This window comes from Ahaetulla prasina, chromosome 10 (assembly GCF_028640845.1).
Source record: "Ahaetulla prasina isolate Xishuangbanna chromosome 10, ASM2864084v1, whole genome shotgun sequence".
Classification (NCBI taxonomy): Eukaryota; Metazoa; Chordata; class Lepidosauria; order Squamata; family Colubridae; genus Ahaetulla; species Ahaetulla prasina.
In genome coordinates, this window is record NC_080548.1 from 30,033,730 (window position 1) to 30,049,195 (window position 15,466).

General features: G+C 46.6%; 3 protein-coding genes across 4 annotated transcripts in view; 1 reads left to right on the top strand and 2 right to left on the bottom strand.

The window, feature by feature from the left end:
• PPP1R37 (protein phosphatase 1 regulatory subunit 37) overlaps nucleotides 1-15,466 on the bottom strand; it is a 76,984-nt gene that overhangs the window by 22,912 nt on the left and 38,606 nt on the right. Inside the window, exon 13 of one of the 2 annotated variants that reach the window (XM_058195551.1) lies at nucleotides 4,058-4,240. The exons of the other annotated variant lie outside the window; for it this stretch is intronic. The gene's annotated coding sequence lies outside the window, so the exon portion shown is untranslated. Of the gene's footprint in view, nucleotides 1-4,057; nucleotides 4,241-15,466 lie in introns of those variants that run through there. 2 annotated transcript variants of the gene reach the window in all.
• Nucleotides 1-15,466, bottom strand: part of RELB (RELB proto-oncogene, NF-kB subunit) — a 139,169-nt gene that overhangs the window by 6,535 nt on the left and 117,168 nt on the right. The window lies entirely within an intron of this gene.
• LOC131204860 (NTPase KAP family P-loop domain-containing protein 1-like) lies at nucleotides 4,244-14,235 on the top strand. The gene is made up of 3 exons (XM_058196483.1): nucleotides 4,244-4,361; nucleotides 8,920-8,993; nucleotides 9,800-14,235. Exons 1-3 carry the CDS (start codon nucleotides 4,244-4,246, stop codon nucleotides 11,456-11,458), a joined length of 1,851 nt encoding a protein of 616 aa, XP_058052466.1. The 3' UTR covers nucleotides 11,459-14,235.

The following is a 15,466-nucleotide window of genomic DNA, read 5'->3' on the forward strand; positions in this document are numbered from 1 at the left end:
TCGGAAAACCCCCCAAATCCCACTCCTGGCTAGCCCCGCACCCCATCCCCCCCTCCTAGGAGTCCCCACGCAGCCCATTTTGAATGCAGATAACTGCAGGGCGTGCGCGGAGGCTCGGAGGGGGCGAAAAACTGAAAGTTCGAGAATACGGGCCTCCAGAGCCTGGGGAGGCCTTTTTCACTCTCCCGGAGGCTCAAGAAAAGCCTCCGAAGCCCGGGGAGGGCAAAAATCCCCCCCCACCGGTGCAGGAGGCCAACTAGGCCATGCCCACCATAGCCACGCCCACCCAGCAACCCGGCAGAGAACCCCTTGCTAAAATTTTTGAAGCCCACCCCTGCTTACGACCCTTGCAGCGTCTCTATGGTCACAAAGTCTCAAAATTTGGAACCTTGGCAACTGACTCGTATTTATGACGGTCGCAGTGGGGCCACGTGATCCCCTTTTGCGACCTTCTGACAAGCAGAGTCAATGGGGAAGCCAGATTCGCTTAACAGCCGTGCTACCCACTTAACAACGGCAGTGATTCACTTAGCAACTGAGGCAAGAAAGATCATAAAACTCCCTTAGCAACAGAAACTTTGGGGCTCAATTGCGGTCGTAAGTCGAGGGCTAGCTGTACATGCGGGTGGCCAAGCCCCTGAATTTTTCTCATATGGGCACGGAAATGCTGAGACAGTTGTAAGTGCGAGGCCTGGTTGTAACTCGAGTTACAGCCATTCGTTTAGTGACCGTTGGAAGATACAACAGCATTGAAAAAAAGTGACTTAAGACCATTGTTCACAGAACCATTGAAGCACCTGAATAGGAAGGGCCCTTAGTGCTCTCTGAGCTTGGTTTTCTTGCAGATGTTTCGTGACCCAAATTAGGTAACATCATAGGCGCTAGTCTCTAGCACAGCACCTAGTGTGTTGACCTGGAGCACGGCACAGAAGCGACACAGGCAGCTGGCAGTTCAAACTGCCCCTTTATTGCTCCACGTTTTCTCAAACGCTCCCATATTTCTGGCAAGTCCCAGAGCAAAGTGATGACATGCACACACACACACCTCAAGCAGCTTCGCGCTGCAAATAGCCCAGCCCAATGCTGTGAGCACTACGGCTGCAAAGCAAGAAATCCAGCAGGGCAAGTCGATGAATCCAGGAAGCAAAAGAGCAAGGCAAATAATCCAGGAAGAAAGCAGGAAATTCAGGAAAGTTCGAACGTCGGCAACGGCACTCAACACTCCAGGAATTCAGCGTTTGTTCCCGACAAATGCCTCTCCCCACAGCGTCTCCTTAAGTTTCAGTCCCCAGGTGTGCCTTGGGAAGAAGGGCGTGGTGCTCTCCTCCCGAGCAATTGAGTCAGTCTACGCTGTTCTCGCCTTCTCTCCAGTCTCCGTGCCAGAGGATCAGGAGGGGCCAGTCCCTGCTCATCGCCTGAACTCTTGTCTTTCATGTTCACTGCTTAGCCTCTCCTGGTCATCCTGCCCTTGTTCCTCCCTGCCTAAAAGCCGCCCCAATCCTGAAAGGGCCTGGCCTGACTCGGCATGTTCCTCCCCACATTCTTCCAAAACCAACGAAACCCCCTCCCCTCCATCTCCTTCGGCTCCAGACATAGTCTCCAAAGGAACGCCTCTGATTCTCGTGCTTGGGATGTCCAACCACCTGGATTTTGGCTCATTGGGTCTCCTTCTGCCAACTCCAATCGACCACGTCAAGATGTCTGCTCATCCTAGGTGACTGACTCACCTGTCAGTCTTTGTGGCTCCATGGATGGGCAGAGAGCTTCATTCGGAGGTGGGGGGATGACCCGTGAGACCACATCCACCTGAAGGTCTCCAGATCGTCACCGCCTCTGGATATCTCTTCTCTTGCTTGGTTCCAACCAGGGGTGGGCTTCAAAAATTTTAGCAAAGAGTTCTCTGCCCAGTTGCTGGGTGGGCGTGGCCTAGTCGGCTTCCTGCACGATGGTGGGAGGGGGCATTTTTATCCTCCCCGGGTTCCAGAGACTTTCTTCGAGCCTCCGGTAGGGCGAAAACAGCCACCCTAGGCTCCAGAGGCCCTCTGGAGGCCAGAAACGAACTTCAAGTAGGCCCATTTTTCGCCCTCCCCAAGTGGTGTGTCTGCACCCCCTGAGCCTGGCCCCCTGCCAGAAAGTGACTTGGAAAGTGAGGGGGAAGGGCCATCAAGACTTACCTCGGGAACACCGGCTTCCCTGGCTCAGCTCCAGGAGCCAGAGGCAGGCCAGGTGGAGGAGATAACGAGGCCTCCCCATGCCTCCAGACCCAGCTGATGGCAATCAGGCCTGGCTGGACCCTAGGTTTCGTAGGCAGGAGAGGCGGGAACAACAGAAGCAGGGGTGGGGCAGGCCTAGGAAGTGCTGAGTCATGGAGCCACACCCCACAGGATATAAAACCAGCGAGGGCTGCTATGCCTCTTTGTAGCAGGCAAATCAACTGCTTAACTAGAGCTGAAGTACTGTTTGTTCCTGGGTGACTCATCGGCATCAAGGGAGATAACAGTCACTTGGCAGACGCTTGCTATTTTGCTGCGAGAGCTGATAGTGCCGGCTAATTAAGCCATCGCTCAGAGGGAGGCGAGGGGGAACTGAACAACAAGCCTCTGGGCACACCCTGCACTTACCTGCATCCAAAACAGGCTGCGAGGGGACTCCTGGGAAGGGAGGGGCAGGGTGGGCGGGGCCAGCCAGGAGTGGGATTTGGGGGTTCTCCGAACTGCATAGAATCTTAGCTAGAGGTTCTCCCGAACCCCTGTGAACCCCCAGCAGCCCCACCCCTGGTTCCAACCAAGGAACAGTTGGAGAGCATGTGTGAAGATGCACCAACCTTGTTCTGACTCCACTCGAGGGGGCCATATTGGGGAGTGGGGTTAGAGTGCAGTACTGCAGGCTACTTCTGCTGACTGCCGGCTGCCTGCAATTTGGCAGTTCGAATCTCACCAGGCTCAATGGTTGACTCAGCCTTCCATCCTTCCGAGGTGGGTCAAATGAGGACCCAGATTGTTTTGGGCAAGAGGCTAACTCTGTAAACCACTTAGAGAGGGCTGTAAAGCACTGTGAAGTGGTATATAAGTCTTAAGTGCGAGTGCTATTGCTATAAAATTGAGCGTTCCTCACTTAACAACCTCCTTGTTTGCAATGGAAATTCTGATCCCTACTTTGGTCGTAATTCAAGGACTCCTGGTGTAAGCAAACTTTTTCTAGTCACTGGAAGAGAATGACACTTAAGAACCGAAAAGGAGGACGGGGGGGGGAGGGGGGGAAGGAAATTTGGTTTTGGTTGAAACATCATCAGAATTTTAAGCTCATTGGCCATGCTTCAATGCCCAGGCCACACCCCCTGCATCCGATGCCTTCTAAAGCCAGCCTCTTTCTCAACACAGTGGCTGAAATATTTTGTCATCCCAGTTTGCAACCGATCAGAAATAAATGAGTTTCTGATTCGCCACATCTTTGGGTTTTTATTTTTGTTGGTCTTTTTTCCCCCACAACTTAAAGAGAACTTGGTGCCAGCTGTGAAGGTCAGTGGAATCTGGAGCTTCAAGAACCAAAATTACACCTCTCCTCATTCATTCATTCATTCATTCATTCATTCATTCTCCCTCCTTTTCTTTCTTTCTCTTCCTTCCTTTTTCTTTTGCTTTCCTTCCTTTGTCTGTCTGTCTTTCTTTCTTTCATGCTCCCTGCCTCCTTTTCTTCTCTTCCTTCCTTTTTCTTCCTTCCTTCCTTCCTTTCTGTCTGTCTGTCTTTCTGTCTTTCTTTCTCTTTCTTTCTTCTTTCTCCCTGCCTCCCTTTCTTCTCTTCCTCCCTTTCCTTCCTGTCTTTCTCTCTCTCTTCTTTCTCACCACCTCCCTTTTTCTCTTCCTTCCTTCCTTCCTTCCTTCCTTCCTTCCTTCCTTCCTTCCTTCCTTCCTTCCTGTCTGTCTTTGTTTCTTTCTTTTTCTTTCTTTCTTCTTTCTCCCTCCCTCCTTCCCTCCCTTTCTTTCTTTCTCTCTCTCTCTCTCTTCACTCAATGGACCAGGTTTTTCTAACCTGAAGCCTGGAAACAAGAAAAAGTCAACAGAGAAAAACCCTGCTGCTGCAAATGCATATATCCCAGATGTGGCTCGATAGACATATTTTGTTCCTCCATTCTCATTAGAAGCTTACCTGTCCCAGGTAGCCAGGTTGAATCACCTGCCTGCTTTATCTCCTCCTGGCAGCCTCCAATCTGCCTGGGAAATCCGGCTGATGGTCCAGAGAACTGATGAGTAAAAGTGATGAGGAAGTCACCGGGCTGCCCCATATGCAGGAGTCCCAAAAAGCAGAGAGCCTGTCCTTAAACAAGGACGGCCACTTTATCCACGACAAATGCCAGGATGAAGGTAAGCTCAGCATTTAATTCACAACGGCTGGATTTGGACAAATGGAAGGGAGCAAGGATTTAAGCCACTTCTTCCCCCCCAAAAAAAAAACTTGGTACAGATTACAATCAATTTACAATCGTTCATTTAGCAACCGTTCGAAGTTACAAAAAGTGATTGACAGCCGGTCTTCACACTTCACAACAATTACAGTATTTCCATAGTGACCTCATCAAAATTTGGACGTTCGGCAACCAGCATATATTTCCCGTGGTAGCGACGTACTGGGATCACGTGATCACCATTTGTGACCTTCCCAGCCAAGATAAGCAAAGTCAAGGGGGGGTGGGGGGTGGGGCAGCTGGATTCACGTAACGACCGTGTGATTGACTTAACTTCTGCAGCGATTTAACAAGAAGGCCCCCAAAGGTCATGAAATCAGGCGTGGCTCATTAAACAACTGCATTGCTTAGCGACAGAAATTCAGATCCCAGTATAGCTCATAAATCCAAGATTACCTGTGCATTAAAATTTAATTTACGGGGCTGTCACCAAAGGACGCCCAAAGGCCCAGGTTGCAAATGACCATCCCATAACTCTGGGATGCTGCAACTGCCGTTAATACATCCCAGTTGCCAAGCATCTGAACTCTGATCATGTGACCTTGGGATGTTGCAACGGTTATAAGTCCGAGGACTGATTGTAAGTTAGCTTTTTAGTGCTGCTGTAACTTTGAACAGTCTCTAAACCAGGGGTCTCCAACCTTGGCAACTTTAAGACTTGTGGACTTCAACTCCCAGAGTTCCTCAGCCAGCAAAGCTAAGCAAAACAAAGCAAAGCTGGCTGAGGAACTCTGGGAATTGAAGTCCACAAGTCTTAAAGTTGCCAAGGTTGGAGACCCCTGCTCTAAACTGTTGGTTGTAAGTCAAGGACTACCTGACTAAATAGCCTTTTTATCAGCCCTTTGAAACAGACTTCTGTTGGTTTGTTGCAAACATTAGAGCGGTTACCTAAACTTTTCTTAAGAATTCTTTTAATCTTAAGGGAAGGTTAGGTAATCGTTCTAACTTTTGCAACAGTTCCTGTCGGTGGAGAGTAATTAACGTATGTTTTCCAAACAGGATTAACAGAAGTTGTTTTCTTCATTAGCATAATGTCTGAAATGCTTTCAATTTTTTTTTTTTAAATTATGTCTTCCCTTACAAGCTTTGCAAGCAACCCATTTAGTGACTGGCTATAATTGCTATATTTTGTTCCCTGGCATGTTTCTCTTAGAATGCATGAAATAATCAGCCCACCTTATTGTCTAATAATTGTTAAATAACATTTTGCAAATTTTTGCATCGCTTTAGGTTATTGCAATATCTAAACCAGGCATATCCAACCCACATCCCGCAGCTGCAAACAGCCCTGGACAGCTAGTAATATGGCCCCACATGAAAATAAAAAACATTTAAAAATTAAGTGTGGTTTATATACATTATCTATATTTTGTATTTTGTATGTGTCCCAGGATAATCCCTCTTCACTCAATGCAGCCCAGACAAGCCCAAAGATTGGACAACTATAATCTGAACTCTAGTCTAGATTATAACTAATCTGATTTCTGTAACAATTCCTTGTCATTTATGGAGTCAGCTTCTTTAAGATCACAGGCATTTAATTTTCTTAGCAGGAGAAAAAGAAAAATTGGGGGAGAACATTTTTGAAAAGCAAAGATAATGGCATGGCTTGCATTTGGCTTTTTAAACCTCCTATTGCATTTTTAAAAAAACAACATTTATTTCCAATAAGAAGGGAATTTAAAGTCACAAACTTCTTAAGAGTTCAAGTCATCACAAAACTTGGTTCACTAGTTCAGAATCTAAAGAAATGAAAATGCCGACACAAAGCAGGGAACTCATAGGTGGGTTTCGCTTAATGACTGCCCCGAAAAAGGTTGCAAAGTGTTAATTGACTGTACAACTTATCATCACTTCCGGCCTTAATTGCCAGGCTCCATTGCGGTTGTAAATTGACACGTTTAGGTATTTACTTTGGTGCAGAATCAGATCCTCTCTATTCCTGCTGGCTCGTAAATTTATTTGCAAAGACATTTGTGACTATCGTTCTGAATTATTAACCCTGAGTCAATCTCACCTTAATGAGACACACTTTTTAACTGGGTGAGAAAGAAAAATAGGTGCTGTGTCAAGTTATTAACGATGGAGGGACTTTTCCTTCATGTTTTCACCACTGATGTGATAGATATGATTTCAAAATATAAACCAAAAGACACAGTAGTGTCGTCACTATAATTAGGTTTATAAATTCATCTGGGCGAATTGATCCGCACTGGAGATAAAGTTTAAGCAGGTCAAGTGTGGGGGTTTCTGAGAGACACCTATCCCTACACCAACATTCCTTGCAAGTGGAAAACTAGCTGCTAAGGAAGTGGTGTTCCTCACGAAGTTACATTTCTGCATGCAAGGGGGCAAACTTGGAAAGGATCAAATTTGGGGAGTCCGCATGATGAGGAGACGCATTCCAAAACGCATAGCTTGCGTAGAGTAGGGGTCTCCAACCTTGGCCACTTTAAGACTTGTGGACTTCAACTCCCAGAATACCTCTTTGCTGGCTGAGGTATTCTGGGAGTTGAAGTCCACAAGTCTTAAAGTGGTTAAGGTTGGAGACCCCTGGCTAGATGGTTCAAAAATTGCTCCCGTATGTAAGAATAGAAGCTACGCTGTAAATCCAGATTTCATTCATTTAGAAGAAATTCAGAATATAAGCGGGAGCTAACCAAAAGATTTTGTTGAGTTGAGTCACAATGGAATTGATTTAGACAGAAAGACCCCACTGTTTAGCGTACATACAAAATACCAGTCAGATGTTCAACCCTGACAGCTGCCATCTTGACTTAAATTTTGACCGTCATAATAAAACATGAGCAAAAATAGACACATTTCAACCTCAAAACCACCTTTTCTCCATCCCAGAAACAGCCTTCGAGGTCATGGATAAAATTTTGATTTTATCAAAAGAAAATGCACCAAAAATAAACGTGGTAACCCTAAAGCCTAAAAGCCTTAGTCTTTTTAACGTGTGTAATTTTAATCCGTTTTTATAGTCATCGTTGTTGAACGTGTTTGTGTGTTTTATCTTGTGGCAAGCTGCCCAGAGTCATCTTGAAATGCAAGATGAATGGCAAATAAATAAATAAATATGATAATTGCAAAAACAGGAAAACACCACCTGAGGGGAAAAAAATACTGAGGAAATCTCAGCTTTGCTCTAAGGCATTTACAATAGGATGAGTAACACAAGATAATTATCCTAATTTGAAATTACTTTCAAATATTTTATATTTTTTTTGGCAGATCTCAAATATTTTATATTTTTTTTGGCAGATCTTTGGGGAACAAAAGGCCTGTCAGGGATGGTTTTTCCATAGTGATGCCTTAGGGTTAGTAGCGTTTCTCTGTCTTGGCAACTTGTGGACTTAATAATAATAATAACAACAACAACAGAGTTGGAAGGGACCTTGGAGGTCTTCTAGTCCAACCCCCTGCCCAGGCAGGAAACCCTACACCATTTCAGACAAATGGTTATCCAACATTTTCTTAAAAATTACCAGTGTTGGAGCATTCACAACTTCTGCAGGCTAGTTGTTCCATTGATTAATTGTTCTATCAGGAAATTTTTCCTTAGTTCTAAGTGGCTTCTCTCCTTGATCAGTTTCCACCCATTGCTTCTTGTTCTACCCTCAGGTGCTTTGGAGAATAGCTTGACTCCCTCTTCTTTGTGGCAACCCCTGAGACATTGGAACACTGCTATCATGTCTCCCCTAGTCCTTCTTTTCATTAAACTAGACATACCCAGTTCCTGCAACCGTTCTTCATATGTTTTATCCTCCAGTCCCCTAATCATCTTTGTTGCTCTTCTCTGCACTCTTTCTAGAGTCTCAACATCTTTTTTACATCGTGGCGACCAAACCTGAATGCAATATTCCAAGTGTGGCCTTACCGAGGCACTTCAACTCCCAGAATTCCCCAGTTCCCCCCCCCCCCCATGTTGGGAATAGAAGCCCATCCATCTTAAAAAATTCTAGCTGGGGAATTCTGGGAGTTGAAGCCCACGCTTCCTAAATTTGCTGAGGTTAAAAAAAGACTACTTTAGGCAAGAAGAGATTACAGATAGTCCTCAATTTACGACCACAGAAGTGGGACCAGAATTCCCATTACTACGCAAGGCAATAAAGCGAGTTGCGCCTGATTTTAACAAGCTTTTTTTTTTTTTGCTGTGGTTTTTAAGCGAATCGTTGCAGTTATTAAGTGAATCACGTGGTTGTTAAGTAAATCTGGCTCCCCCACCCCACCCCATTGATTGTTGGAAGCCGGCTAGCCAGGTCACAAATGGTGATCACGTGACCCCAGGACATATTCATAAATACACCTGCCTGAATTTTGATCCCACGATCATGGGAATAAGTGCAGGAACTGGTCATAAATCACTTTTTTCAGTGCTGTACTAACTGAGTGGCACTGATACGTGGATATTTTCTATTCTTTTTTCCCCCCCCCCTTTTCCACTTCCTCAGATCTCCTGACCGAAGATGAGATTTATTGCTCCTGTTTACTGAAGACCTTGTGCCATACTTCCACCCCGGTCACCGTAGGTTTCTATTCCCCACACAAAACCCGTGTACACTCCCTAATGGACCAGATTGCAGGTCAGTCCCACACAGAGAGAATCGGTGGGGAGTAGAAGGGTCCACTTTCCATCTGTGGGTCTCTGGGGAAGAGAAGAAGTGACCTTACAGGAGTCATCATGCCATCACAAAACTTGTATCAGGGGCATCACAAAGTAATATTATCAATGCTAGAAGGGAATGGAGTTTATAGAGGGGGGAGAGATGGAGGAGGAAGAGGAAGAGAAGGAGGAGGAGAAGGAGAAGGAGGAGGAGGAGAAGGAAAAGATAGAGAAGGGAGGTGGTGGAGAAGGAGGAAGAGAAGGAGGAGGAGAAGGAGAAGGAGGAGGAGGAGAAGGAAAAGATAGAGAAGGGAGGTGGTGGTGAAGGAGGAAGAGAAGGAGATAGAGGAGGAGAAGGAGGAGAAGATAGAGAAGGGAGGTGGAGGAGAAGGAGAAGGAGAAGGAGAAGGAGAAGGAGAAGGAGAAGGAGGAGGAGGAGGAGGAGATAGCGGATGGAGGTGGAGGAGACCTGGAAGAGAAGGAGATGGAGGAGGAGGAGGAACAGGAGGAGGAGAAGGACAACCACCATGTAGTCCTTAGTGCTCTTTGAGTTTGGTGGGGGGTTTTTTCCCCAGATGTTTTACTACCCAGGTAACATCATCTGATGATGCTACTTAATTGGATTATGGAACATTTGCAAGAAGACCACTAACCTCAGAGAGCACCAAGGACCCCACATTTCAACCCCGAGTTACAAATATTCCCTTCTCTAGATAGAAGGTCTTTGAGAACTTGGCAGATCTTCCAAACTCATCATTTTTGCAGGACACATCCTCAAAGAATCCATCCAAAGGGAAGAAAGCCAAAAGTCCCGACTTCCACAAGGGAGGAGCTACCTGACCCTCCTCTGGTACATCCTGTTCTACCAACCTGTCGTCACCAAGATGCACCTCCAGAGAGAAACCATCAAGTTCCTCTTCATAAAATTCAGCGCCTGGGAGTATGCCTGCAACAACCAGTTGTGGGCTGGGTTGATCACCACCCTGTGTGACCATATCCGCCACCACTTCGGTCCTCTTCCGCTGAGTTTCTATCATGTGGTAGGAAGCCATCCAGAATTCGTCTCGGAATCATATACCCAAGAAGAGTGGAGGCTAAAACGGAAAACATGCTGTATCGCTGGAGGACTCATGGTAATTATTTTGCTAGCTGGCGCAGGCCTGGCTACTACCGCCCTCCTCATGCCAGGGATAAGGGATGGCACACTCTTGAAGTACCTTGGTAGTGGCATTGTTGCCATCTTGGGCTCCGGCTTCATCATCGCCATCAGTCCTGTGATTAAACACTTGATCATCAGCCAGAAGAAGAAGATCGAGAGCATGACCAGCGATGAGAAGTTCACCAGCCACCTGGGTTTCAGGAGTGCAGTGAAGAGCGAGATTGAGGTCCTCACCAGCTTTATCTACTACATGGAAATCTTCGAGCGTCGGCGCTTGAAGGTTGTCTTTAAGATTACAGGTTTAGACCTATGCAACCCCGAACAGGTGGTTGGGGTGTTGAACGCCATCAACACGCTCCTTTCCGACAGGAATGCCCCCTTCATCTTCATCCTGGTGGTTGACCCCTCCGACATCGTCTCTTGCTTGGAGCGGGCGAGCAGCATGAAGGGAATGGCGGACAACGGCTACCTGTACCTCAACCGCACCGTGACGCTTCCCTTCTCCATCCCGGAAATCGCCATCAAGTCCAAGATGCACTGCTTGAAGGAGACCTTACAGAATCACCAAGATCTAATAAATGTAATCAGCAGAGGGACCATGTACTCGGCGATGAGTGACGAAGCACTGAGGGGCACGGAAGTGGTGATGAAAGAGGACCAAGACCAGATCGATGCTATGGCATCCCGGTATATTCACGAAGCTTTCCAATGCTTGGGAGATGAAAAGAATCGTCTCCACCATTATGTCCCAGATGTCGCTATCCAGATGACCAGGATCATCAACACCATCCCCATTACGATCAGGTTGATGACACAACAGCGCCTGTTGAGGCACAGCCTCTGTCCCCGTGCAGTGGCCAGTTGGGTAGTGTTGGCCAACCAGTGGCCGTGTCGCTTGAGTTGGATCCTCCAACGCATGGAGGACAAGCTGCCAGGCCAACCGCCCGACGAGAAGAGGTTGATGTGGGACGTCTTCGTGGAGACTTGCCCTGAGCTGTTCTCCAAGCACAAGGAACTCCAGAACATCATGGCTTTGGATGGCGATCCTGAACTTTTTGAGAAATTCTTGTCCGGCGATTTCCGCTTCACCGTTCAAGAAGGGAAGAAATTCCTGAAGTATACTGTGAACTTAGACCATTCCATAAGATGCAAGATGAGACAGCTGCAGGCTCTGGCGACTCTGGAGAACTACAGAAAAGGTGGAACAAATTCAGAGAGGAGGGCTTAAGAGATCCCAGATTCCATGTGAACTTCCAGGAAATCATGGTGAGATAGTTAGCAGGGTTTCATTCCAAGGGTGAAATCCAGCAAGTTCTGACAGGTTCTGGAGAACCGGTAGTGGAAAATTTGAGTAGTTCGGAGAACTGGCAAATACCACCTCTGGCTGGCCCCAGAGTGAGGAGGGAATGGGGATTTTTACAATATCCTTCCCCCAGGAATGGAGTAGGAATAGAGATTTTGCAGTATCCTTCCCCACCATGCCCACCAAGCCACGCCCACAGAACCGGTAGTAAAAAAAATGTGGATATCACCGTTTCATTCGCTGGAAAGATGGGAGCAAGAAAGACACAGAAAGCTGTAAAGATCAGGGGTGCCAATTATGGCTCCACTATAACCAGCTGTGGACTTCAAGTCCCAGAATGCCTCAGGAATTCTGGGAATTGAAATCCATAGGCTCATGAATGTCTGTGGAGATTCAAGATCTTCCAGGTGCTTTTCCCAGCTGGCTGAGGAACTCTGGGAGTTGAAGTCCACAAGTCTTAAAAGAGCCAAGCTTGCAGACACCCATTCATATCCCAAAAGTTTACTTTGAAGAGTAGCAAAAATCAACCGACTTCAGGAAAATAGGAAACGAAGAGCACTGACTTGGTTGGCGGGCTTTCTCTAAAAGATGGCCAGGTATTTTAATCTAGTCGTACAAAAGAAATAAATTCTTTCTTGTACAGTAAGGAACTTGCACCACCCAGTGGTCCATCAATGTTTCCGTTTTCATTCGTGTAGGTGGGCTCCAGCCATTGTAACTAGGAGATATATTGTAATTGGTTTAGTTTCTCGATGGGTGAACCACCAATTGTGGTTTCTTACAGTAACCCGCAGCCGAACAAACCACAGCTCTGCACTATGCAAATCAAGATTTATCGCTCGTTGAACAAGCCAGCTTTGCATACCTGAAGCCTCTCATCGAAGCAACACAAGGAAGCGCAACTAACTTATCTTTAGGAGAAGCGTTTTTTAAAAATGTTTGGTGTGAATCCAGGCATCTATTTCTTTTCTAGCGGAGTATGCCGACACAACTTGATGAAACCCAATTTTAAGGCGATGTGTGTGAATCCAGACACATGCTTTCGCACGTATTACCCGAGATCACCTATTTTTCTCCTCCTACAGTGCAGGACCTGTTGTGTTTTTTTCAAATCAATTGAATGTTAACCGATTAGTTAAGACAGGACTGGCTTGTCACCCAAGTTGTGAGCATGACTGGTCTGAAGTCACCTACCTGGCTTTCATGCCTAAGGCGGTACTAGAATTCCCAGTCTCCTGGTGATTGGCTCATAGTCACCCAGCTGGCTTTCATGCCTAAAGCGGGACTAGAACTCCCAGTCTCCTGGTGATTGGTTCATAGTCACCCAGCTGGCTTTCATGCCTAAAGCGGGACTAGAACTCCCAGTCTCCTGGTGATTGGTTCATAGTCACCCAGCTGGCTTCCATGCCTAAGGCGGTACTAGAACTCCCAGTCTCCTGGTGATTGGTTCATAGTCACCCAGCTGGCTTTCATGCCTAAAGCGGGACTAGAACTCCCAGTCTCCTGGTGATTGGTTCATAGTCACCCAGCTGGCTTCCATGCCTAAAGCGGGACTAGAACTCCCAGTCTCCTGGTGATTGGTTCATAGTCACCCAGCTGGCTTCCATGCCTAAGGCGGTACTAGAATTCCCAGTCTCCTGGTGATTGACCCAGTCTCCCAGCTGACTTTCATGCCTGAGGCAGGACTAAAACTCATCATTTCTCGATTTCTGGTCCATTACCTTCAACACTAGAGCACACATTGGGATGGGGGCGTGCGCAGGCATAGGGGGCAGGGCACGGGGGGGCATGCACATGCAGAGGGGGCACGCATTGCATTTTTGGGGTTCAATCACGCTTTGGGCATTCCATCTGGAAAAGGTTAGCCATCACTGTTGTAGGCCATTGTTTCTAAACCGTGATTGCTTGAAGACGTGAGGACTTCAATTCCCAGAATTCCCCAGCTGGCATAGCTGGGAGTTGAAGACCTCACATCTTCAAGTGGTCAAACACTGCTCTTGGCCTTAATGGGATTGGCCAGCTGTGGCTTAGCGTGTTGTGTGAATGTTGTCATTTGGATGAATTCTTTAAACCACGATTCGGTGAACACCTCAAGCAGGATGTCGAGGCAACTCGGCCATACTCAGTCAAGACGCTTCCATGATCCCATAGGGAATGGCTGAACTCCAAATCCTCTTTATTTTTCCTCCGAAAAGTTGTTTTCCATTTTTCCATTCTTCTGACCGAGAAGAAACCTATGCTCAAGGATATCATAAAGAAAAACTTGCATTTCTTTGACCGGTGCATTTTTCTAATGTCTACAAAACTAGTTTTCATTCAATCCTGTACCACCAGCCAAGGAAAAATCTGCACCTCTCTTTGCGTTCTAAAATTGGTTTCCCAAATTATGCAGAGATGTGGCTTGGGAAGTTCAAAATTTTAAAACCGCAAGCCCTTGGGGCAAGGAACAGTTTGGAAATGCAGAGTTTTTCTCAAGAAAGTTTATTTCAACCAGGCATGAGAGCAATAAATCCATGAAGTGCATGAAGACAAAATTACTTGATAAGCCTCCTTTAATTATAAAAAAAGTACAGGATCAGGAAGGATTTCTTTTCCTTCTCTACATTTTCAGAAAGAAAAGAATTAACTTACTGTATCTATTTGCCACCTCTTGTCAAGGGCTGAAGAGCCTCCCAGAAAATAAAATAAAATAGTATTCCAGTCCATTTTGGAACGTGTGTGAAAGACAGCAAGAAGCATGGAAACACTTTGGTCTCTGCAAACCAGCCCCTATCCCTGTTGAGAACCACAAACCAAGATAAAAATTTGCACAGGTAGTCCTCGGCTTATGACCACAACTGAGCCCAAAATTTCTGTTGCTAAGCAAGGCAGTTTTTAAGCGAGTTTTGTCACCTTTTATTTATTTATTTATTCGATTTTTATACCGCCCTTCTCCCGAAGGACTCAGGGCGGTGTACCACCTTTCTTGCTGCAGTTAAGTGAAAAAAACACGGTTGTTAAGTGAATTTGGCTTCCCCATTGACTTTGCTTGTCAGGACACAAAAGGGATCATTGCACTGCGATCGCCGTAAATACAAGTCAGTTGCCAAGCGCCTAAATTTTAATCCTGTGACCACGGAGGCACTGCAGTGGTCGTATGAAAAACTGTGCAGAGTCATTGTTTTTAGTGTCGCCGTAACTTCAGTCACTAAATGAACGGTTGCAAGTCAAGGACTAACCGTAGTCTCTCTTTCCACCAGGCAGGAAGTCAAGGCTGCCTAAAGAAACGCTGGATTAGAGTTACTTCGGACTCACAAGCTTCAAGTGAAGAGATGCTCTTCCCAAGGCACCCCAACTTTCTGCTTAGCTTCTGGTTACCTCAAAGTCCTTGAGGAAAACAGGCGACCCCCTTTGGCATCCAAGTTTTGGGGGGGGGGGTTTCCGGTCAAACTGAATTGCTAAACTGAAACCCCATCCACCCAAGGTCCAGTCATGTGGGCGTCTCAACTTAGGACGGGGTTTCTGGTGCCAATTGCAGTCGTAAGAGGAGGACTACTTTAAATGGACTCCAGCCAAGTCCTCTCCCCTTCCACCTTTGCTCACTTCCCCCTCGCTAAGATGCCTGCTGCACGATTTGAGGGACAAAAGAATTGCATTTTTATTGAACTCTAGATCAGGGGGTGAGGAACAATGGCCCTTCGGTGACTTCTGGACTTCAACTCCCAGAATTCCTGAGGAGCCAGCCATGTTACATGACTGGTGGACTCCCAGAATTCCTGAGTCAGCCATGTTACATGACTGGTGGACTTCAGCTCCCAGAATTCCTGAGCCAGCCGTGTTACGTGATTTCTGGACTTCAGCTCCCAGAATTCCTGAGCCAGCCATGCTTCATGATTTCTGGACTTCAGCTCCCAGAATTCCTGAGCCAGCCATGTTTCATGACTGGTGGACTTC

Coding starts and splice junctions, on each gene's coding strand:
- LOC131204860 (XM_058196483.1), top strand. CDS start 4,244: ATGAGTAAAAGTGATGAGGAAGTCACCGGGCTGCCCCATATGCAGGAG. Junction 4,362..8,919: donor CGACAAATGCCAGGATGAAG/GTAAGCTCAGCA, acceptor CCACTTCCTCAG/ATCTCCTGACCGAAGATGAG. Junction 8,994..9,799: donor ATACTTCCACCCCGGTCACC/GTAGGTTTCTAT, acceptor GAAGGTCTTTGA/GAACTTGGCAGATCTTCCAA.